At 45.4% G+C, this 24,394-nt stretch overlaps 1 protein-coding gene across 3 annotated transcripts in view; it reads right to left on the reverse strand.

Annotated features, from left to right (window-relative positions):
- The window catches only part of Prkcb (protein kinase C beta), a 344,023-nt gene that overhangs the window by 19,654 nt on the left and 299,975 nt on the right, over window positions 1-24,394 (reverse strand). For all 3 annotated transcript variants that reach the window (XM_052762091.1, XM_052762090.1, XM_052762092.1), the window contains 4 exons: window positions 21,335-21,473; window positions 17,102-17,182; window positions 16,736-16,843; window positions 10,948-11,088 (listed from right to left, as the gene is read on the reverse strand). In XM_052762091.1, coding sequence (XP_052618051.1) covers window positions 10,948-11,088; window positions 16,736-16,843; window positions 17,102-17,182; window positions 21,335-21,473 — 469 coding nt within the window. The remainder of the gene's footprint in view (window positions 1-10,947; window positions 11,089-16,735; window positions 16,844-17,101; window positions 17,183-21,334; window positions 21,474-24,394) is intronic.

Below are 24,394 nucleotides of genomic sequence, written 5' to 3' on the forward strand. Positions count from 1 at the left end.
CTCTGGTTAATGTGGAGGGAAACTGTGTGTCTACAGAGAGATGGGAGGATGGAGTTCAGAGCAGAAATGGAGGGAAGTCACACATTGAATAGATAATGATGGTCAACATAGCTATATCCTGATAGGCCAGGAATTTGAGCGGCATTCGTTTAAGCCCACCTACACTTCTCAATTTTTCCAGTCACCCAGGAGATGTGGCCTTGAGAGGAAAGAAGCTTCAGGGCTTACCCAAGGGGCTTAGGAAAAGATGGCGTGGAAGGCAAAAGGCCCAGCTGAGGTCATAAAGACTGCATCTGCGGAGGCTCCTTACTGCCCATCCTTACTCATCTGCTAAACAGCAAAGCTGATGTTGAGGATGTTGAGTTATGGCTCCATTTGCCTTGTGGTCCACTTTTCGTTTTGATGGACAGTCTCCCTGGATCCTCTCACTTCTCTTCTTGAGTTCTCTCCTCCTTTAGTCATGAGCTTTCTGGGATTCTGTGATTATTATTAGAGCCTAGGTGGGGGTTGGCCAAAGATTCAAGAAATGGTCCTACCAACTATCTACCCAACTGGGACTATTCCTCAGGGAGGTCTGTGAAGAAAAGTTTAGACTAAGAGAAATTTAAGCCTCACATCTGTGTGGCTAAGTTTGATTGATGAGAGAAGAAACATTACAATAGCAAAGAGCTCAGACTTAGTTGCTGGATGACCATGGGTATGTTGCTTAGCTTGTGAGTCTGAGTGTGTTTCCTTAGATGTATTGGAAAACGAATATTAACTCCTTTCTCAAGGGGTTCTTGTGTGGGTACAATATGCTCAATCAGGTTCATACAGGTCTACATTCTCTAGGAAAAGTTAATAATTTGATGACCATGGCTGACTTGTTTTTAATGTTATAGATATAAATAGCATAATGAATAATGAATAAAGCTCTGCATCTAAGCTCTGTCATATTCCCTGAATGAGTCACTTAGACAAACCTCTGGCCCTCTGTTCATTGGTTGGAGTTGAATTTCCCCTTCCAAGGCAATCTTTCAATCCTTGACTTCTATTGTATTCCACTAATTATTGCCAGACACATCCTAACAGTTCCACGATCTCTCTGAGCATGAAGCATCCCATCCATCATTTCAGTTCAATTGCTGACTTCCCTTCCAGGAGTCAGCTCAAAGTCAAACACTTAGCATGTGATTTTGGAATTTCACTTGGCCCAGGCACCTGCCAAAATTCCAAATATCTGAAGAGAACCTGATTTGATCTTTAATTTAAATGGACTCTGCATGGGGTCAGGGAGAAGATGGGAAGAGAGGTAGAAAGACAGATCTCAGGCTCTCTAAATGACTCTGGGTTACCTGTTGACTAGTATATGAACACACTCTAGTATTTTTGTTATGATTTCTGCAGACTCTGCACCACAGATGTGCACGTAGAACCTCCAGTGTGTACTACAGAAGTATCTCCTCTTTCCAGAGCCTAACCCTGGATCCTCCATTAGGATGCTGTCCCACCCTGCTCTAAGTCCATGTCTACTGTCTCTGTTAGACTGGCAACCTAAGCTTTCAGAAGTAGGAAATTCACATCTTTCCCAATTCTACCAGTGAACTGCAAAAGGTGCGAATACACTACCTATTTGTTACAGTAGTTCAAAATAAATGTTAAGTCATTTGAACTGTAAGGATTCTCAGGCTTTCCCTATTATGTAATAGACACCATTAGTTGTCATTCTATTAGCACCATCCCAGACCCTACCCAGTGCTCCAAATTCACCCAATAATCTTTCCAAGGGTTCTAGGCAGTGCAGAGTTCAAAGTTCAAGTCCTGGCTCTGCTACCCTCTACTGCTAGATTGTGAGCAGATTTTTAACTTCTCCAAGCTCCCCTCCATCATCTGTAACATGGTGATAACACCACCTATGTCAAAGAGCTATTGTGACAATGACATGAGGTGACACCTGAAAGACGCTCAGGACAGTGTCCAGCACAGGCAAGAACTCAATACATTTTCTAATGTGTTTGAACAATATGGGTTTTATGAGAATTACTTTAAGTCACACTGTTCAAATAGCTATTGTTCTGTTGAGTATTCGGTACTTTGGAGGGGGTTAAGTTGGAGTTAAGTTCAGTGCTTAAATAAATCATACTGAGTAGAAGTTAGATCCCTTCCTTAAGCCTTGAATTTGGAGTCTGAATAGCAAACACACAAAGGTTACACTTTCTGGCTTCAATTCAGAAATGTCAGGACATCAAACACACCTTCCGCCACATGCACACAGAGACACTTGCTCATACAGTATAAAGGGCAATTGGGTTTGGAGGAGAATGTCACACGAACAGAGCTGCAGCTCATTAAGGGGCACTGAAGCTTTTGACTTGATAAACAATGCTTTCAAGTGACAGAGCCACTGAGAAAGCAAATCCTATAGGCAGGGGCTCTTCCTGAAGCAGTGGTGCCTTTGGACTCTCAAAGGATATGGACAAATGCATGTTTGTGTACGTGTGTGTGTGTGTGTGTGTGTGTGTGTGTGTGTGTGTGTGTGTGTGCGTGCACGCATGTCTGTGTGTCTGCGTGTGTATACATTCATGTGTGTGAGTGTGGGCGTACATGTGCTGTAATCCATATATGGAGGTTAGAAGTCTATCTCCAGGGTTGGTCCTTGATGTCCACCTTATTTTGGATTTTAGGCAGGGTCTCCTTGTTCACAGCTGTGTAGAACAGGATAGTTGACACGGGCTTCTGGGATTTCTTGTCTCTGTCTCCCATCTGACTGTTGTTACTAACACATGCCATTGTGACCAAGGCACTCAACTCATAAGTGGATTCTAGAAGTCCTCATGCTTCTGCAGCAAGCTCTCTACCCACTAAGCCATCTTCCCAGACCCAGCCATTTACGTACCAATTTTGGCATAGAACTCAAAGGGGCCAAGGGACTGTGCAAGGAGCCTTATATCTTGAAAGAGTTCTAGGCTCTCCTGATATGGCAATGTCTTGAGATGATGAGCTGTATGTAAATAGTAAAGATAAGAATGAGTAACAAGGGCAGGGATGACAGGAGTCAGCCTGCAGAAGAGGTGCGAGGCCCGACATGCAGGCTGGAGAGGGGAGAAGGAGGGACCAAGCTGCATGGTTGTTCACAAGTCAGTGCAAGGAGGTAGAGGAAGATCATCTACTTTGGCACTGGAGACTGAATTCAGGGTCTCTTTCATGCTAGGCAAACACTATCATGGAACTTAATAGTTAATGGTCTTTTTATTTTTTTTCTTTTGAGACAGGGTCTCCCTGTATCACACTAGCCCAAATTCATTCCAACCAGGCAGGTCTTGAACTTGTGATCCTCCAGTCTAAGCCTTCTGAGTAGTTGTGATCATGGGCCTGTGCCAACAGGACCAGCTGAAAGATGATCTTGATATTTACTTCTCAGAGAGAATTCATGATCGGACTGCTCCTATTTCCAGGAACTAATTCAGCCACACTCATGAGCAGGAGGACAAGTGTATACACATGCTAGCACTTAAGACTCCATGGACTTTATGAAACAGATGTCCTGCGCCTGCCTTCCCTTCCCTGTGCCCTTCAGACAGCTGCTTCTACACTGATGCCTGCATAAACTGACCCCAAGGTCATCTCAATGGGGGCAGCTGGAGCAGCAGGCCTCTGTAAGGCCTGCATTAGGACATTCTTGGAAGCCACTCAGAGGCAGGGTGCCAGGACTTCGTCATAACATGGGAACCACATGAAAATTTCAAACAGGCATTTCAGATCCACCATGGTGCACTTGCATTTCTCATATCATGACATTAGTGTACCATTTCACAGTAAAATACAAATACCCGAGAAGGCACAGCCTTGCAGCACCTTCTATTATTGCACAGCAAAATTCTGAGGTGCATCTTCCAGGCACAGGGCTGCCCTGGCTATAGCTCTCAGCACCAACAGTTGCCTAGACCACTGCATCCTCTCACTGACAGAAGGAATACCACTTACAGGTCAGCCACGACCTACTCTGTGCCCCTGCCAGCTGTGCTCTGAGCAGCAAGCACTCTCCTGAGAGCGACTCCCTTGGATCACACTTCTTCCATGGGGACCAAACCCTGGGCTGCTGGGCTTCCTACTTAAAGAACAATTGTGTGATCTGAGGGGATTCCTGTTCACCTGTCTTCCGTGCCATAACAGGTACTGAGTTGCCTACAAGATACCAGGAATGGCAGAGGGGCTGAGGATGCTGAAGTGAGCATCCGTCTAACGGCTCTCAATTGGCTCCATCCTGCCCGTGTTCTCACAGCCTCCTGCCTGGATTATTGACAGAGCCTCCACAGCTGCTCTCCTCGATTTCACACTTTTGTCCCCTCATTAGCCAGGATAATTCTTTTAAAGCCTAGTGTTAGGTCATTATTTCTCTACTCACAGTTTGTATTAAAAGCCAAAGATCTTACAGTGCTCAGCACCATCTCTCCCTCCCATAGCCTCTCTGATTTTTCTCCTTACTCACTGAGCTCAGATGCCTACACTCTGATACCCATCAGACATCCCCGGCAAGCTGTCTTGCAGCTCTTACATGTGTTTCTAACACCTTATTCATGCCCCAGTCCTCGACGCATACATGGTTCCCTCCTTCGCCTTCTGGTCTAGCAGCAGGGAACTTGTGTGGAATGCAAAATCTTGGGCTCCACCCTCAGCAGTTTGGATCAGACTCTCTGTTTGCACCAGACTTCCAGGCGACGTGTGCATGCATGGAAAAGGAGCATTGATAGGCTAATGCACTGGACCACCTGTGCAAGGACAAATAGCAGCCATCTGCAGCCCTCTCCATGGAGTACCAAGGGTATAATGCACCACACCTTCAGATCCTTCTGTAGCATCCTCTCCCTGTGCACACTGTGCAGCCAAAAGGAGCCATGACAGCTTGCGGTGCAGCAGGGAAATTATAGTCCTTTATAAATACGATAGTAACTTACACAACAACCAATTTATCGGAGACACCCTGCTGTACATAAGAAAAACATCTTTCATGCTAATACACAGCTCTAAAGAATCCTTTATGCCCCATAACATGGTGTGTTACAGCATCCCGTTTTATGGCCATTCATTCATTTATTCATTTATTCAGTAAAAATTTTCCAGCACCTATTATGTGCTAAAACTTAAGCTAGGCATTGACTCTGACATTGAAAAGCCACAACCACAGTCTAGTTGAAACGGCAGATGTTAAATTGAGCAAACAATTGCAAGAACATGGGATGAGTTTGTGAACAGGCTGGAAGCAGGTCCCAACTCAGAAATCAAGAGGAGCCTCCCTGAGGAGGTGATGTTCTTTGGATTAAATGAGGCAACACCTAGCCTCCAGGAGGGAGAGAGAGAAGCATGGGAAGGGCTCTGGGCATCCCAGGCAATGGTTTCCCATAGGTAAAGCTGGCAAAGATGTTAAGCTGGATGTTAAGGAAATAAAAGAAACCCAGGAGTGCTGGTCCTTGGAGCTAGGAGCCCAGACTGTGGGAGGGACAGCTGGTCCTGGAAAGACTCAAAAGACACATATTCCAAAGACTAATAGGTATTATCATGAGGTAGCAGAAAGCTGGTAGGGGGTTGCAAACAAGAGATTACTGTGACCAGATACACATTAAAGACACTATGGTATGGAGGTGGGGAGATGACTCAGTCGGTCAACGGTTTGCCACACAAGCAGGAGGACCTGAGTTCCATTCTCTAGCACCCATGTAAAAACAGCCCGGCTTGGTGTTTTTAATCTGTAATCCTAGTGATGAGGAATGGGGAGGATAGGAGATTCCAGGGAGCTTGCTGGACCGGTCAGCCTACATGAAACATTGAACTACAGATGGAGTGAGAGACGCTGTCTCAAAAGAATAAGGTGGAGTGGGCCAGAGGTAGGCAATGTTGACCACCAGATCCCATGTCCATGAGTATGTGTGCCTCATCCCATAGGAGCACACACACACACACACCATTATTGTATACCTTATGACAATACAAGCCTAGTATCTTTTAGTATAGTTCCAAACAATGCACTGCTAACCTACTCCTTGCTACAGTAAAAGATAGCACTGAGAACAAACAAAACCCATTAAAGTGATTTTAATGAACCACCCATAATAGCACCCTTCACTGATGTTTGAATACAGTCCTCTGCTTCTGCCCCTTTTGTCTTCCCTCCCTGAACTCGCTTAATAGCATGCATAAATCAGGCATGTTGACAGGTACACACATGGCTTTTAATATCCCACAAGGCACATGGAACTCTGCACACTTGCCACAGGCATTTCAGAGATGACAAGCAGATAAGAAGGATGAGGAAGCACAGATTCTGGGGTGGGGGTGAGACAATAAAACCTGGATCTGCAATATAAGAGGAACATGAGCAGGAAGAATCAAAATGGGTCGACCATGTGTTTGTTATTGTTGTCAGCCCTCTGTGTATATGTATGCATGAGCTCACACACACACACACACACACACACACACACACACACACACACACACTTCAGATAACTGTGGCTCAGAAATGATTTTTAGAGGTAGATGCAACCTCACATGCCTGCAATCCCAGCATTTGGGAAGCTGAGGCTGCAAGATCATGACTTCAAGGCCAGTCTGGACTCCACAGCCCAAAATAATTTAGAAATACAAGGATAAAGTGTTGCATATTCATCAAATGCATGGACACACAGAGAACTCATTTTCTGTGGTGGTTTGAATGAGAATGTGCCCTATAGGCTCAGAGGTTTGAATGTGTGGCCTCTGGTTGGTGGAACTGTTTGGGTAGGTTCAGGAGGTGTGGCCTTGCTGAAGGAGGCGTGTCGCTGGGGGTGGGCCTTCTTTGAGGTTTCAAAGTCATGTACCATTCTCAGTTCATTCTCTCTGTTTCATGCTTGCTGTTCAAGATGGGAGCCCTCAGCTTTTGCTGCAGTTGCCATGCCTGCTTCTTGCGGCCATTTTGAACTCTTATCCTTCTGGAACCATAAGCCCAAATAAACTCTTCTCTTTTATAAATGGCTTTGGTCATGGTGTTTTATCACAGCTGTAGAAAGTAAACTAGTACACTCTCTAAATGATAAAGAATAACAACTGTTTATATATCATTTACTTTTATTATATATAATAACTAATCTAGAAACGATTTAAAGTAGGATATGCATAGGTTTCATTTAAATACTGCGTAGTTCACATAAGAGACTTGAGTCTCCATGGGCTTTTGTATCCTCAAACCAATCCCCCACAGATACTGTGGAACAAATGTATTTCTAAATCTATCTGGGCTGGTGGTGAAATATCTGGAAACACATGCCCTAGACTGGTTATTGTATTTTGAAAGACATTATTAAACCCACATGAGGGGACTCAGGATATTGTGTGGTTAGAAATAATACCAAGGTAGAACAGTTGAAGATTGTGGTTGACTGTTACTCATAATTATTCAATTACATAATTAATGTAAGAAGAATTATTGATGTTAATTAATAACTTAATAATTGATGGTACTGGTATGATTAATGATAAAGACAGCTACTTTTTCCTGTCGTCTGTGAGCCAGACACAGACTAGATGTTCATGTACATACCCATGCATGCCGTGTGTGTGTGTGTGTGTGTGTGTGTGTGTGTGTGTGTGTGTGTGTGTGTGTGTGCAGGTACCAGGTACCATGTACGCACAAGTGTGTGTGTAAGCCAGAGGACAATCTCTGGTGTCATTCTGCAGGAGTCATCCAATTTGTTTTCTGAGACAGCATATCTCATTGGCCTGGAACTCTTCAGCTCAGCTAGTCTGGTTTGTCTGCAAGCCTTAGAGACCCCCTGTCTCCACCTCCCCAGGACTGAGTATGAACCACTGCACTGGCTTTTTATTTTTTGTATGGGAGCTGAGGATGGAACTTAGGTCTTCATGGTTATGTGGCAAGCATTTTACCGCATGAGCCATCTCTCCAGCCTGTGACCATTAGCAGAAATGGTCACACATATCATCCCAGTCAGAATGAACTCTTAACTGCTCACAAATAGTACTAACAAGAACCAGCTAAATGTCACCTGGACTTGACCTATCAGCACTCACAGAGGTTACGAACTGGCAGTCCACGGGTCACATGTGGGCCATGGTTGTGTTTTTATTTGCCCTGCACTCTGTTTAATTTTTAAACATTTGTTGTCAATTATGAAGAAATGGTGAGATTTCAGCTAAGAAGTCCTGGTCCCCAGCTTCTAATGGGAGCGTGAAGTCTGGACCTTGCTGAACCTCAGCTCTTCCCCTTGGCCTTCCATCCTTCTACCATACACCACAGCCTTCCTTCTTTCTTTGATGTGCCTGAGACTCCGTCTGTGACGTACGCCAGAAGTCACCACCCCATCCCCAAATGGCAGAGAGTCAGTCTCTCCTGTAACCAGCTGTTCTCTCTGCCACCTTCCTCTGGCTTCTGCCTCTCTTCCCTGCCTGAGTGATACTTAGCCTAGAGCACACCTCAGAGTCCCTGCAGGGCTTCCTGGACCCACAGCATCAAACTCTGCTACCAGACTTCCTGATTCAGGGTGTCTAGGGTTGGGTCCTAGCCATTTAATTTGAACACGGTTCTGATCGATGCTGTCAGTGCTGGCCCAGGGACTATCATTTGAAAACCACTGGTCTGCAGCTCTGACACGTTCAGTGGGTGCAGGAGTAATGGACATGGTTCTCCTGAAGTCAAACAAATGCTGGGTGTGTGTGGCAGTCCACCTGTAATTCCAGATCTTAGGAGGCAGAGACAAGGTCCTCACAGCAACCTGGCTAGCCAGACCAGTTCTATGAGTGATCTGGTTTTAACTGGGAGACCCTACCACAGTGAATAATGTGGAAAGCAATCAAAGAAGAGTCCAGTAGCTGGCTGCAGACCTCCACATGAACATGTATACCTTTTGTACACAAATATGCACACACACTTGTACATAAAACACACACACACACACACACACACACACACACACACACACACACTCACACACAGGTTGCTGCCTTTCCCCTGAATCACCAGTTTCCTGAACAAAGATTTATCCCCAAAGGGTTCAGAAAAGTCAGTTGTACTGCCAAGGACATGTGATCCCATCTTCACCCCAGGACTGAGCACAGAAACTACCTTTAAGGAACAGTACCATTGACTTGCCCCACAAAGATCCTAAACCCAAGATACTAACTACTCTATGACATCACTGACCACTATAATCAACTCTCCTTGAGAACCTGTCATGTACCAGGCTTATCCCAAGCACTTTTGTGTATCATAATGATCCTCCAATGCAGAGACCATTATCTTGCTACGCTACAGAGGATGAAAAATAAGTAGGTCAGAGAGCACTTGACTAGTTTTACCATCTCTAAAATAGTCAAGAGACAGCATCTGCTGGTCAGATACCGTTAGAAATGCCATGCTCCGGTCTGTGTCATTGTTTTAAGGTGAATGATAGGATACTCAGAAATAATGTCACATGGGTGTGCTTTCAGGAGGGGTTTAGTCAGGATGTCGGAATTCTAAATATAAGCCCACAAGTTTCCAGAGGGTCCAGAGAGGGTGGGTCTGGACATTTAGGGAAGATTGATTAGGTGTTAATTTAGAATATCCAACAGTGGAGAAAAGTCCCAACATGGACTGGCTGCTTCCACAGGAGCTGGCTTCTCAGTGCCCAGATGCATTCCGAAAGAGGCTCAGCAGGGGTGCTGCAGAGCTGTGGTTCCAGACATCTGGAGCAAAGAGACAGGGCAGTTCTACAGGGCAGTTGTGAGAACCTCCTGGGAGATTTTCTTGTCCCTTTTCCCTAGACATTCTAGAAAGCTTCCAATGGAGGTAGACTGTCCAGGATACGGTTCTCCCTTCATCCCATACCACAGCAATTAGGTGACTGTGGTCAGAGCACTTAGCCTCTGTGACTATCCACTTTCTTCTCCCACATCCCGGAACAATAGCCCCCACCTTCTAGGCTGTTGTGAGGGTTTAATTAGATGCTGTATGTGAAGTGCTTAACATGGCACCTAGCACATAATAAATGCTCAAGAAATTAGCAATTATCACATTGAAATAACTATCATTATCACCTTCTTCATCTGAACACCGGAGACCCTTACAACTTCAGGTTTCAATGACAATGTTTATGCTCGCTTTTCAGCCTCACTCAGTAGTTTCACAACACATAATAAAGTCACCAGGTTGGGGCTGTACTTAACATTAACAAAGAAACATCCACCCCATAGACTCACAGTTCTTATTCATACAGGGGCAAATGCCCACCCTCCCACCCCAGAAACTAGCAAGAACCCTACTGGGTCTTTGGAGCAGCAGATTTCTCTCATGGACTATAGGGGAATGGGAAGTGTTTATTCTGACATTACAAGCGTATGAAAGCCTAGTCTACACCCCAGCCTCCCAGAGATCTGTGGGTCAGGAGTCTCAACTTCTGCTTCCTTCTTCACCTGGGGAAAGGGCTGGCTGGTGAACCGCTCTCAGTCACTGAATCAGAGATAGTACCCTATGTTTCAGAATTTAATTTAAATACCATTGAGATAAACAATATGACCTTTTCAATGTCAGCCTGAAGAGAAAATGACACAGTTGAACTGAGGAAAGAAGGAGGGCAAGATTAGATTCTGTATCACAATTCTGAAATAAGTCTGGACTCTGCTCACCTAAGAACCCCTCCCCCAAAGTGTCACCTCAAACAGTTACAGTAATTGAATCAAAGCAGCAGCAGCAGCAGCAGCAACAACAAAACCCTCCATATCAATTGTCTTTCCCATCATTTACAGAGGCCTGCCTTTGCAACAGAAACCTCCATGTGGGTGTCCAGTGACTCAGAGCACCCGGGGAGGGAGGCATCTACAGACATATTCAAGTGGATGCACTGATGTCCACACCTCAGAAAGCATGCAGAGCATGCACCCGCAAAACCAAGAGCAGGTTGTGCCTGAGGACCAGGCAGCCAGAGAGGGGAGTTTACTTACAGCTTTGGGTTTATATGGTGGCTGAATCTCCTTGCGTTCGAGTTTCTCCCAGTCAATATACCGGAAAAATGCATGTTCTTTAATGTCTCGTTCCCCTTCAGGCCCACAACCCAGACGCTTGCCTGGGTGTTTGGTCATTAGCTAAAAGAGAGAGAGAGAGAAAAAAAAAAAAAAAAAAAAACATTGAATAGATTTCAGGCCAGGAAGTGGGAGCTGCTGAGAAATGATTGTTCCGATGACTTAGGAGAGGGAGCACGATGCAGAATATCAACCGGTTTTACTGCTGGAGTTTCATTCCAGTGGCAGTTTCCTAGCCAGGTCTCTATGGGAGAGAAGCCTGAAAATGATGTCTATCCCAGAGCAAAATCCCACCTGGCTAATCAATTCAAAGCTCCAATGTGGCCTTGAACTTCACATTAAAAATGTCACAGGCTCTGTTTGGGTTCAAGAGTGAGTTTTATGTGATTACTGGTGTACCTGATGGGGACAGTTTCTACATCTTCAAACCCCCTTCCTCCTGTCCTAAGAAACACTGACATTTGCCCAACTCGAAGGATGTATTCATTCAGATGCCATTTGCATTACTCAGCAAAGTACTCGGGAGATGAAAAAAGAAAGGAAGAAAGAAAGAAAACAAAAGGAAAATATTAGTCAAATGGACCCACGTTTCAAGTAATTACTTTCAGAAAGCTCATTAAATAGTCAAAACCTAGCCCAGCTCATTTTCACCGTATCACACAGAACCCTCCACTCCGCTGAGGTTTCTTTGGTGTTCCGCTGAAATGACTTAATTATCAAAACTCTCCATCTTTGTGTCTGTGAGGCAGTGTTAAATAACAGGATGAATAAGCGCTCTGAGATGAAAGCAGCCAGGCTTCCTCTTAGCAATGAACCTGAAGCCGCATGCCAGGGTCTCTGATCTCAAGATGCCAGCAAGTGAACAGATGAGAGAAAGATGGGGGGAGTCAGTGAGTCAAAAAGACCAGGGGAATGACCCAGAAGGGGGCATGGAAACAAGGGAAGGAGTGGACGCGGAGCTGGCCGGCACCAAGTGCCTCTGGTTTTGCCCACGATTGCATGACTGTGGGCGAAGAGGGAACCCAGCCATTCATTCTGAACATTTGACTTGACTCCTGCGTCCAAGCGGCCCCACAGCCACAGGCACACACTCTCCAGGGGGCAAAACTAGCACAAACTCAGCGTTCTCAGCTCCTTCTTTAGTACAGGCGTGACACCACCGTCACACTGTCAGAGGCACCCAGTGACATGAGTCTGTTCATGTTCCCACTTGAAATGGCATGGTGGCAACTGATACCCAGAGAGCTCAAGCAACAGCAAGGACCTACAGAGTGACAGGTGAGAGCCAGCCCCACTTCAGCCTGCCTCCAACACTGGAGCTTTTAAGAGAAATAGGAGCCAGGCATTATGGTGTATGCTTGTGATCCCAGAAATTCATAGACTGAGACAGGAGGATTGGAGGGGCCAAGGCCAGCTTGTTTCAAAGGATACAAGGAGATCCTGTATCAAATGCGGCAGAGGGAGGGAGAGAGAGAGGGAGAGAGAGGGGGAGAGAGGGAGAGGGGGAGGGAGGGAGGGAGAGGAGGAGGGAGAGAGAGAGACCTCTGTGTCAGGTCCAAAAGGACAAATGGCTAACTGTGAGGCCTCTTAGCATACAAAGCACAAGCTGGCCTCCAGGCTCCCTCAGTACCTGTGGCTCTTCTCACCCTGCCCACTACCCTAAACTTCTCCAGCTCACAGGTTTCCCTTCTCCCAGCTTCTGATTCCGGCCATTTTGGCCATGGGGTCTTTGGCCCCTCTCCTGGTCACCTTTGTCCACACTCGTTCTCTTCCTCTCTCGCTCTCCCCCACTCTCTCCTCTCACACCTGGTTTAGTCTGATGGCCATGTCCAGTGTACTATTCTCTCTCCCTTCTCTGGGCTCTTCTAAATGCCTCTGGCTATGCTCGCCCTCATATCTACACTAAAAACCTTCTCCTCAACCTTACCCTGGAGTGGTCGTGTCCTCACTTTATACACGCTGCATGCGGTTTTACCGGAGATAGCTGTGGTCTGGCTTGGTTGGGAAAAGCCGATGGAGGACAAGCAAACTGACTCACACCTTGGCATTTATGTAAGGTTTAGATGGGTAGAAAGAAAGTCCTAATGCTGTGACCCCTTAATAGAGTTCCTCATGTTGTGGTGACCCCCAACCATAAAATTATTTCATTGCTACTTCATAACTGCAATTTTGCTACTGTTATGAATAATAATATGAATATTTTGGTTTTTCGATGGTCTTAGGTGACCTCAAGGGGGTCATGACCCATAGGTTGAGAACCAATAGTCCAGGCAGTCTCAGCCCTGATAACAACACCACCAACAACAACGATGTTTCTGTGGACTGAGCACATTACATATCTGGTTCTGTGCTAAAGGCAACCCAGCCATTATTTAGGACTTGCATCTTATAGCAACACTCTGAGGCTTCAGCAGCTATTCCCTATTTTCTTGATAAGGAACCTGGTCCAGAGAAGTAAAGTCATGTGCTTAAGGTCACACAGCCAAAGAGAAGAGCTGGGCGTGTGTGTGTGTGTGTGTGTGTGTGTGTGTGTGTGTGTGTGTACATCTGTGTGTGAGTGCATGTACATGTGGAGCCCAGAGACCCACCTCCCATGTCTTCTTCACTCACTCCCCGCCTTGTTTGGTTGAGAGTCTCTCATCTTTGCCTGGAACAACCCCAGTTTAACTAAGCTAGCTAGTTGGTGAGCCCCAGGAACCCTCTGCTCTCTACCTCCCCATTATTGAGATAATGGATGTGTGCCACTACACCTGGCTTTTTTACGTGAGTTCTGAGGATTGAACTCAGGTCTTCATGCCCGGCAAGTACTTTGCCCATGGAGCCTCCTCTCCAGCCCCAGGGTCAGGTTTTGAATAGCACGGCTCTCTCAGCTCACTGTAACTCAGTCTCTGCTTATTTTTACTTCAACTTGCCATTCTAGGCTTCTGTCTGCTTCCAGGATATTGGCCATGGAAATCGGAGCAAGCTTTTGCTGTTTTCATGGTGGAAAATAGGGTTTTCACTGAGCTAGACATATAAAAGAAGATGGTATCTGTGGGAAAGATGTCTGCTTTCAGATTCCTTGGTGGCAGGGAGACTGCTAGCAAAGAAGTGTCACTGTAGGCACACAGAGCAGGAGGAGTCTCTGCCGGGTTCCCACACTGCACTCTTGCGCCCCAAGCCATGTAGACAGCTGGATGTAATCACTGTTCCCATCTCGGATCACCTCCCAGACGCATCTCCTGGGGCCCTCTGCTCAGGAGGAAGCCTTTGGCTCTTGGCTTAAGCATCGCCCCTACTTGGAAGGAGTACCAGCCTTGAAGAGAGAGAGAGCCCACACTGCACTCCGCCCACTCAGCTCAGAACAGTGCCCCAACACTAACAGCGAAGGGAGTCACTCCAGTTCATCCTGAAGGTTATGGATCCTGAATTGATAGAAAACCACTCCACCAGGCAAAGTGCTAATTGGAGCTGAAGTTGAAGGCAGCTGACCTGGAAAATTTTCTCTCCTCCATGACCCACTTAGAACCCCCCAGCTGTCCAGGCAGGGATGGGTTCAGGAAGTGGAAGCCTGTGAGCATGCACTGGACACCTACTACACACTGGCCGTGCCGCCAGAGTCCTCTTCCACTGCCTCACTTAATGCTCTGGGAAATGGTTCACTGAGTGCTTTTCTTCTGTTTTTAGAGATGAAGAAGCAGAAGTCTAAAGATACAAGGGAATCGCTCAGAACCACACACCTAAGAAACGAGAGGGTGAGGATTTACAAGGGCCTTTTGATCTCCTAAATCCTTCCTTTTTTAAAATCTCCTGTCGCAGGGGTACACAAACTCAAATGCCAAGAGGAGCCTGGCACCAAACAGAGCAGTGACAGCATTAGTCATATTGGAGATGGCCTTAGGGCTCTGGAGCAGAGCCCAGGCTCTGGTCTCAGTGATTTATAGGTATTAACTGGTTTCATCATCAAAGGACCCTATGTGTAGTGCTGTTATTGGCCTCAATCTGTAAATCAGGTCAAACAGCTTCCCCACGATCACAGTGGCTCATATCTTTGGACTTGAACTTGAACCCAAATGGAATCTGGCCCTTTTGTTTTTGTTTGTTAGTTTGTTTTTACAAACTGGAGAGGGTGCATCCTGTCTAAAGAGGACTGTGATTCCCAGTCTTACTAACTGATGCTTTGTGAGAATGACAGGCCAACATGGCAGCTGAAAAGCTAAGGGTTTATGGGGACTATCTAGACCTTCCGATGTTGGAAATCATTAATCAAAGGCGTGGTGATTGACTTCCTACCACTCCTCTCCTGACAGGATGTCTCCAGGAGCCTCATTGGCCTCTGTCTGCAGCCTGTTTTAGATATGGGTTTTGCCAACGCTCCAGATAAACCCTTGAGTCTCCTCTGTGTTCCTTGTTTTTATTCTCTCCCTGCCTCACACCCTCCAAGAAAAAAATCTGGAACCAATTTAACTTGAAGATGTTAGAGACTGAGGCTAATTCACACGTGGCTTCCCTAGAGATGTCTGCATCCTCGCTTGTATGGCTCAGACACAACGCTCAGGTGATTCACCCGGTGGGAGTTCAGGTAGTGTTACAAGGTATTTTCAAGCTGTGAGGTTGGCCCAGCTCATGTCATCAGGGCCAAGACTCACGCTGAGCTGCCTGATTGTTGCCAATTTCCTTAGCCAGAGCCACCATAGTGGCATCTGCTTGGGGTCAAGAAGAGCAGGGCTGATTAGGGCATGAGGAATATGCAAGCATCCCAGAGATCTATGACTATAGACCTGGCATATGTAGATACATAAGGAGAGCTCTGGCACAGCCAGAGTTTAACCTTTAGAACCTGCCCTCATTTTTGGCTGGTGGGAAAACCTTTATAAGAACTCTATCCTTGCACGTTATTCCCTCAGTCTCAGAGTGCAGCTTTCACACTTCTGTCGTGGTTGAGAAAGTGCATCCTTTGGACAATGTGTTTAAAAGCAGTGCGTTCTGAGCCACATTGGGGTGAAGGGTTGAGGGTTCAGAACACTAGCACGCAGATTTCATCGCTGGGATGGGGCCTTGGTCTGCACAGTCTAGGAAGCACAGATTGGATCCAGCACAAGATGCAGCATAAACTGTCCTTACCTGTAAATTCCTGTCTGGCTTTCTTCACAAGTATTACTTCTGTAAATTGCAGGTGTGTAACTGTCTGTGTCCTTTCAACTGTGTGTGTATGTGTACATAAGTATTTGCACACCTGTGCACTACAAGTTGAGGAAGAGCATGCAGGTTTGGGGACACTAAATTTAAGTCATCTTATCCACGTAATCCCTTAAAATCAACACTGTCTGAAATTTTCTTACAACAGAAGTCATAGAATTTTAATGTTAACTAAACACACACGCAGCAGAGCAGGGCAAGATAAATCATCGCACTACGCCCTTCCCATGGTTCCAGCTTTTGGGCAGAGTCTCTGTGTTTCCTACCTCCTTCATTCCGTGTAAGTATTTCTTTGTGTAAGGCTTCGGGCTGGTGCCCAGCCAAAAGCAAAACTCCAGTACACAGTTACCTCTACAGACCTTGGTGCAATTGAGAAGAAAGGTCTCTTTTTTGGGGAGAGAGCAGCTTCAGAGCAGGACTCTGGTGTCGGCAGCAGTATGAGAGGTGATGTCAAACCTCTGTTGCCTGCCGGTTGGGGCACAACCTGAACCCTTTGCATGGTAGTCCTGGCCTTGAGTGCCAAACAACTTACCCCTTTGCAGATGGCCACAGCTTCCTTGGACATGGACTTGGGATATGCCACATTGTGCTCCATGATGGACTGGAAAAGTTCATCCTCATCCTCCCCTTCAAAAGGTGCCTGTGGAGCAGAGGGCAGGGTGGGAGAAGAACCCCTGCCTGGCCCTCCTCCCAGCTTTCTCTGACCAGCAGGGCTTCCTCCCCGCCCCCATCTCAAGGTGAGGCTACATGAGAAGAAGATGTTCAACAAACTTAAATCACCCCAAGGCCAGGAAAGTACTCAGATTCGTGAGCTCTGAATGAGTTGTCACTTTCTTCAGAGACCATGTGGCTGGAGGTGGAGGACAATTTTCTTACAGATCACTTAAAATTCAATTACCTGGCCAGCCAACATTTCATACAGCAGGACTCCAAAGGCCCACCAGTCCACAGACTTTCCATAGGGCTGATAAGCGATGATCTAGAAAACAGAAGACATCCCATCAGAGTGGCAGGCAGCCGCTGCGGCTGGAGACTGAGTTCACACTTATTTTAAAGGAATGGAGTACTAGCACGGGGGTGGAGAGTCTCAGGTACGGAGTCCTAACCTGCAAGGTTATTTGATCAGGGTCTCAGAGAGTAGACAGGAAGGGTAGGGTGCACCCGAGCTGTTTCCTCATAAATGATGCTTGGGGAATAAAGGACACACTCCACAAAGGCACCTACAGCTGGGCAAACATCTGTGTGTGCCACCTTGCCTTTTTAAGCACTGGGTGTGGTGGTGTGACACTTTAAACTTCTGTGTATAGCGTTTTAGCAAGGAGCAGTTATTTTTGTTTCTCACTATAGAGTAAAAACATTTACACAACAATGTGGACATGCTTAACACTACTGAACCACATACTTAAAGATGGTTAACATGGTAAATTTTACAACATTTTTTTTTAAATTTTTTTATCTGTTTGGCTTATTTGATTTTTGTTTGTGAAGCTAAGGGATTCAACCCAGGGCTTCATGAATTCTGGGTGACTGACCCACACCCACAGCTCAGTATGGTTTTTTTGACCCATGATTAAAAATACGAGTTTAAAATGTAAAAGTGTCGGTGATTATTTTGTATCTGTTTTTATTCAGAAAGTACAGCTATGGTAAAAGAATTTTGTAAGAAACCATCCATAATTCTTTGTCAAGAGAAAATTCATGATAAGCACTGGTCTGTCCCCTACTAGATGCTTCCATGACTGTACTGAACGGTGTGTGTTCTACTTCAGAGGTGAACACTCCATGGGATGTGCTCTTCACTCTACACTTCCGTCTGGTTTGTGTGCTGACACACTGGCTGCTTTCTAAGATTTTATTTTTACTTTGAAGTATGTGTGAATGTGCATGTATCTGTGTATGGGTATGTGCATATGCGGGCAGTGGCCCTGGAGGCGAGCTCAAATTCCCTTGGAGCTCAAGCTATAGGCAGTCTCGAGCCGCCTCACAAGGGTACTAGGAACCAAATCCAGGACCTCTGGGAAAACAGCAGGCACTCCTAACTGCTAAGTCATGCCACCAGCCCCCACCATTGGTTTTCACCTCTGCAGAGGATTCCCCTGGATGGATACATACACAAATCTGCCTTACAAATGCCCAATGGTCCAATGGTTTCCATAGGATTGACGGGTCAAATGGCACCCAAGGATGCCAGGTTTTGATAGCTGTCTGACTATCTAGCATTCAGGGTATAGAATGAAGAAGCAGCTGTGTCAAAGGCAAGAATGGTGATACAGCAAAGGTTGAGTGAGGGCTGAGGTTTGCGGGCCACATGGTCTAATGCTGTATCCTGATTGCTATTTGCCAGTGTGGCCTTGAGGAAAGTTATGTAACTTCTTCTATAGACAGATACACTAGGTACACATTGGGGTTTTGTGGGGATGAATGAGATACTGAACATCTCTCATACCCCAGCCTTCCCATTGCTCTGTAATTCAGTTATTTACTCAACAAAGGCACTGGAGCAAATTTGGTTATAAAGAAAATGTCTGCTTCTTGAAGCCTGACCCCCACCCTAGCTTCTGCCTCCAAGTCAGAAATGCATAGATGATGGTCAGGGGTAAAGACTCCCCCCGGCTAAGAGTCACAAGTTCCATAGCTCTACAGTACAACGTGACTATGACAGTTAACAACAATGAATTGCCTTCCTGAAAACCACTATGACTGCCAGGGGCTGGAGCACACACCTGTAATCCTAACACCTGAACTACTAAGACAGCAAGATGGCCATGAGTTCAAAGCCAGCCAGGGCCACACAGCAAAACCATGCTTGAAAAAAAAAATGCTGAAAGCTAGTGAGATGCTTAATGGGAAAGCACTTGCTGTCTGAGCCTGGTGACCCGAATGCAATCCCAGAAGGAGAGACCCAGCTCCACAAAATTGTCATCTGACCCCCACACGCACATGTCTGTTGTGGCATACGCATGCACACATACATATACACTGATAATATTTTTTTAACTGCTGAGTGTAGATTTTAAGCAAAAAGTGTAAGTACATGGGACTATACACATGCAAACTGCCTCACTTCAGCCCTTCTGCATGCACAAAGCATGTTGTTCACTATATCTATGCATAGTTTCATCTGGAAACTTAAAATAGACAAATAACGAAACAGAAGAAATAAACAAGAAATGTGCTCTGAACAGAAGTGACTGCAAGACACAGCCTCTGCGAGAAGCTTCTTGGTGAACGTGTTTTCACGCCTTTAAGGTACTTGGTGTCTTACTTGCTCCTCCTGACAGTCCAAGAAGTTAATCCTTTTACCAAGGAAAATAGAGCCGGGAAGGTGAGAGAAGCTGCCAGAGGTGATGTGGTTAGTTAATAACAAAACCTGACCAAGGACAGAGTCACCCAATGGTGAGCTGGAGGAGGAAGCAGTCAGCAGCTCAGGGCACAATATCCTCAGCAGCTCCGTAACCAGCTGGGACTGGTTGGAGACCATGACCCTACAGGGATTTCTGATTCAATGGGTAAAGGGTGGCATTTGGGCATCCTAGAAATTTTAAAGCTCCTTCATGATTCTTAAGTATAGCTAGAGTTGGGAACTAGGACTCACTGAACGAAGGACACACCCAGGAACTGTGTCAGAGTATGTGGGATACTACGAAGAATTAGTCAAATGATAACCAACCTGAGGGGTATACAGCACAGGGATAGGCAAACACACTTACCTTGCGGCATGCATTAATGACACCCAGCTAGACTGAAGCATCCTTACCCTCTGTAGCATGTGCAATCAATGTGTCATCTCCCAGGCAGATTTTCTGCACCTTTGCATGAGCATTCGCATACTCGGAGAAAACACACGGCAGTGCTCTGTGTGCTGCTGTCACTGTCTATAAACAGCACTGTCATATTTGTTATTCCTTATTTGCATGTTTTGTCTTATTTTTATTCTTTCGTTTGTGGAACAGTTTCGCTGTGTAGTTCAACCTGGCCTCCAACTCAAGTTCCTCCTGTCTCAGCCTCCTGCATGCTTAGATGGCAGGTGGGTGTGATCATGTCTCGTTTGATTTTATTTTATTTTCTCTTTTACCAATATGTCTTGAAAACGTGTCCATATTTTCATATACATTTAACTTACTCTCTTGAATTAGTGACTAGTGATATTTTCTACTGTATATAAACCACAGTCTCCTGCTCTCACCCCTACTGAGGGACATTATTCAGATGAGTTCACACAAACATGCTTTGATCCTTCCAAGGTTATACATAACTTCCTGACCCAAATGTGGTATGTATTAGTGAACCATTTCTTTATTGATAGTCATGAATATTGAGGTTCTCTCTTATTTTTCACTATTAAGAAATAATGCTGGGATGAAGGACGGACTTGAAAGGCATACCCTTCTCTCTATGTGTGTGCATTTATCTGTGTGTACAACCTAAGTTTCTAGAAAGGAGCTGCTTGGGCACAGAACATGTAGGTTTTAAACATCATGCCTACTTCTTTAGCTCTACAGGGAACCTTCAAGACTGTTCTTGTATATCAAGTGACTAACAGCTAGCCAAGGGAAAGAGAAATCCTAGGATGTCTCTCTCTCCAAGACTCTGTGTCATGTACTCACCAATAATTGTGCCATGTCCCGTTGGGAAAACCTAGTGATTGACCACTTCCTTTGAGTGGAAGGGGACTACTCAGATTAAACTTCACCTTTCACCTCTACCTTTATCCCAGGAAGACAAATTTGGGGTCTCCTAGAATGCAACTCCTCAGCGCAGTGTCACACCACTGTGCTATGTCAGCCAGAGGATCTGTTCCCTTTCTGTCTCTCACTCTGTCAACAAACACTTCAATGTCATAATTAGGAGGCATCATATGGCCACAAGCCATAGCAGTCTGTGATGGATGTGTTTTTACTGATGTGCGCTGGATCGTTCTTTTGAGTTTTATTTAAAAATCCTCCTAAGTCTTGACATATTTGGAGCCTGAGAGTCTGCTAATCTGCAAGTGTGAACTCAGAGAGAGATGACTTAGAGCAGGGTCCAGGCTAGTCTAAGGTTCCCAGGAACGGCCCTCAGCCCTTCCCAGCCCTCTCACAGCCATCTGGGAGCAGGAGAGACATCATTGAAGGTGGATGTGTGTTCTCACCTCTGGGGCGATGTAGTCTGGAGTGCCGCAGAAGGTCTTGGTTGTCACCCCATCCCAGATGTTCTCCTTGCACATGCCAAAGTCAGCGATCTTGATGTGCCCCTCAGAATCCAGCATCACGTTGTCAAGTTTTAGGTCACTGTAGCAGACATAAGGATTTGGGAACTTAGTCCCATGTTGCTCATTTGAAGTCAACCAACGGTTCCTTCAATATGAAGACATCATACGCCTATGCTAGGAGCTTCGAGGACACAAAGGTAACATGAAACAGACTTCTTCCTTTGGCAGCTTACAATCTGGCAGTGGGAGTATAACAAAGGAGTCACAGACCTCTGTGCTTTCTTTTTCTACAGAATGGACTGTGCCAAATGTCTCACTAAGACACAATGAGACAGTATCTCATGGAAGAGAGAACCTCTTAGATAAGCAAAAAACACAGAACTTCAGATAACTCCAGGACCCAAGAGACATCCATGAGTTAACCTGCACACCTCAGATCTCTTCTGTTTTATAAGAAGATATATCTTCCATGAAGATACTATTTTTAAATGTCTCTGAAGATCATGGAGTTCACAAAATACATTCATAGAACTTAATTAACTCCAAGTATTTCTGACTCTCCTAGTTTACAGGTTAGTATTCAGGAGCTCCAACGTCTCCTTCAGTCATAGGCATCTGTTGCATCTCTACTATGTGTCAGGTACTATTCCTGGGGCTAGATACATGAATTACAAACAAGATAAGTAAGTGTATTTCTCATATTCCAACTACACCCTAGTGTGGAGCAAAGATGACTAACCTTTCATCCTATGGTCATGGTTATTTGGATTCTGATCAGCAATATGGTGAACAGGAAGATGACAAAGAGACAGTAATGGTGAAAGGAGATGTCACTGTATGACAGGTCTCTAAGATAGGGGCATCTGAGCTTTAATCTAAAGAATTTGTGCTTTGTTCTCATATTGCCATCCATGTGAATCAGGAAGGCTTCGTATTCTGGGAAATTCCTGCCTGTCTTCAGCCTGTAAAATTGCTCCCACATCCCATGGGGTATCTTTCATACTTGCTTCCTCCTAAATATCTACTCCAATGTCAACTTTTTGTGCACCAGTGTGTAGGGATGCTTGATGGGCCAGACTGTTCTGGTTTTAACAGAAGACATGGAAGTCCAGTTCTCTAGGAGGTATGGGACCTACTTTTTAACTCAGAGCTCTCCTCTCAGAGAATCTTGATTCGGTTCTGAATGCCTATGGCACACACAACTCTTTCTTTCCTGACCCTCAAGTCATACAGTGGGGATGGTGATGAACTTGACTTCTGGTCCCAAGACTGGTCTTAAGGGTCTGTACTTGCCATTGGAAATAGCTATGCACAGTGATTGGTTCAACAACAGCCATGTGAGCCAAGGAGCACCATCAGAATCTTGACACCCTCTTGGTTACTCTCAGTAAAGAGGTAGGCTCTTTTACACTGGGCTGACCCAGGTGCTCTAAGTCTAGAAACTCCAGAGGTCCCTTAATGAAGAGCAGAAAGCTAATAAAGATAAATCAGAGGTATAAGGACTGTGATAAAGGAACCTTTCAGATGTGTCCACAGACTTCTCCATGGCAGCCAATAAATCCCTCTCCTAAGTTAAGTGAGTCTGAATTGAGTTGCTGTGGTCACTCTCAGCTGAATATATATCTTGATAGCATATCCTGACACCTCCCATCAGTCTGTGATGTCTCTTAATCCAGGAGGAGACTGCACCCACTGCAGACAGTGACCTTCCCATCCCCAGGATCTTTGGCACCACCCATAGGACCAGTCTTAGTCCTCATGCCTGTCTTCAAGGCATTGCCTCCGAATGCCAGGCTAGAAACCAGGGGTGCTGTACTATGTGGCAGCTAAACACACCAGATTATGTGTGTGTTCACTACACACGACACCCCTCAGCTTGACCGTATGCCCAGAAACCAGCAGCTGGGACACTGTCTCCACTCCAGGCCACCACAACCAGCTTTTGTATGTAGGTGGTGGGTTTGCCCACTAAGCTATTGCCTCAGCCTTGAATTGTTTTGGTTGCAGTTTTTCCCTGTAAGGAACTCTTATTCTGGAGGGCTGGAACATTTGTCTTAAAGAACTCCATTAAGGAAAATCAGCACAGACTTCAGAGTCAGTGATCAATAAACCAGATACTAAGTTGGACAAAAAAGATCTTTTAGCCTCCTCTGACCCCCATCCTTGTGTAGCATATTCCTCAGAAAAGGAAAATTGAAAACTTCATCATCTTCTTTCCTTAAGAACTGCACGACTCAGGGCTAGTGAACCCAGGGGTACCTAAATCGTGCATACTCTACTAAATCAGCATGGCCCTAACTACATTCTAAATGTATGTCCTTATACCCACAGCTAAGTGTAGCCTTACCTTGCATCAAGAAAACTTCTTCTTGCAACAGATGGAAACCATTACAGAAAACCATAACCAACAAACAGACATAGTTGTGGGACCCAATCACAATGGAGACATCTACATTATAACGCCCACACCTAAGACTCAGGGAACATTGAAGAAGAGGAGGTGGAAAGATTGTAAGAGCCAGAGGACCAGGGAGTTTGCAGTGAGATTGTGTCTCCTAGTAATGTCAGAATTACATCCATGCAGTCTCACCAATATGACTTGCCCAAATGTAAGCTGAACAAGGCTAACAACAATAGACATACTAATATGGATAGGAGAAAGACCATAAGGCTTCAACCATACACAAAGAACTAAAGGCAGCTAAGGAATGCTGAACGTGGGAGAAATAGTCTTCTCCAAGGAAGAGCACACCGATTGGTTGGTTAGCCAACACCAAATGGTCAGTCTGAAAACATGCATACAAGTAACACTGTACAGACTGAGCAGGTGATACTTACGTACTTAGAAATATGTGTCTGTGCATGTGTGTGTACACATATATGTATGCAACAATTAATGAAAAAAGAGGCTGTGAATTTCAAAGAGAGAAAGGAGGAGTATATGGGATTGTGTGGAGAGAAGAAAGGGAGAGAGAAACTATGTAATTATATTATAATCTA

This window comes from Peromyscus californicus, unplaced genomic scaffold, assembly GCF_007827085.1.
Source record: "Peromyscus californicus insignis strain IS unplaced genomic scaffold, ASM782708v3 Scaffold_4__1_contigs__length_199733344, whole genome shotgun sequence".
Classification (NCBI taxonomy): domain Eukaryota; kingdom Metazoa; phylum Chordata; class Mammalia; order Rodentia; family Cricetidae; genus Peromyscus; species Peromyscus californicus.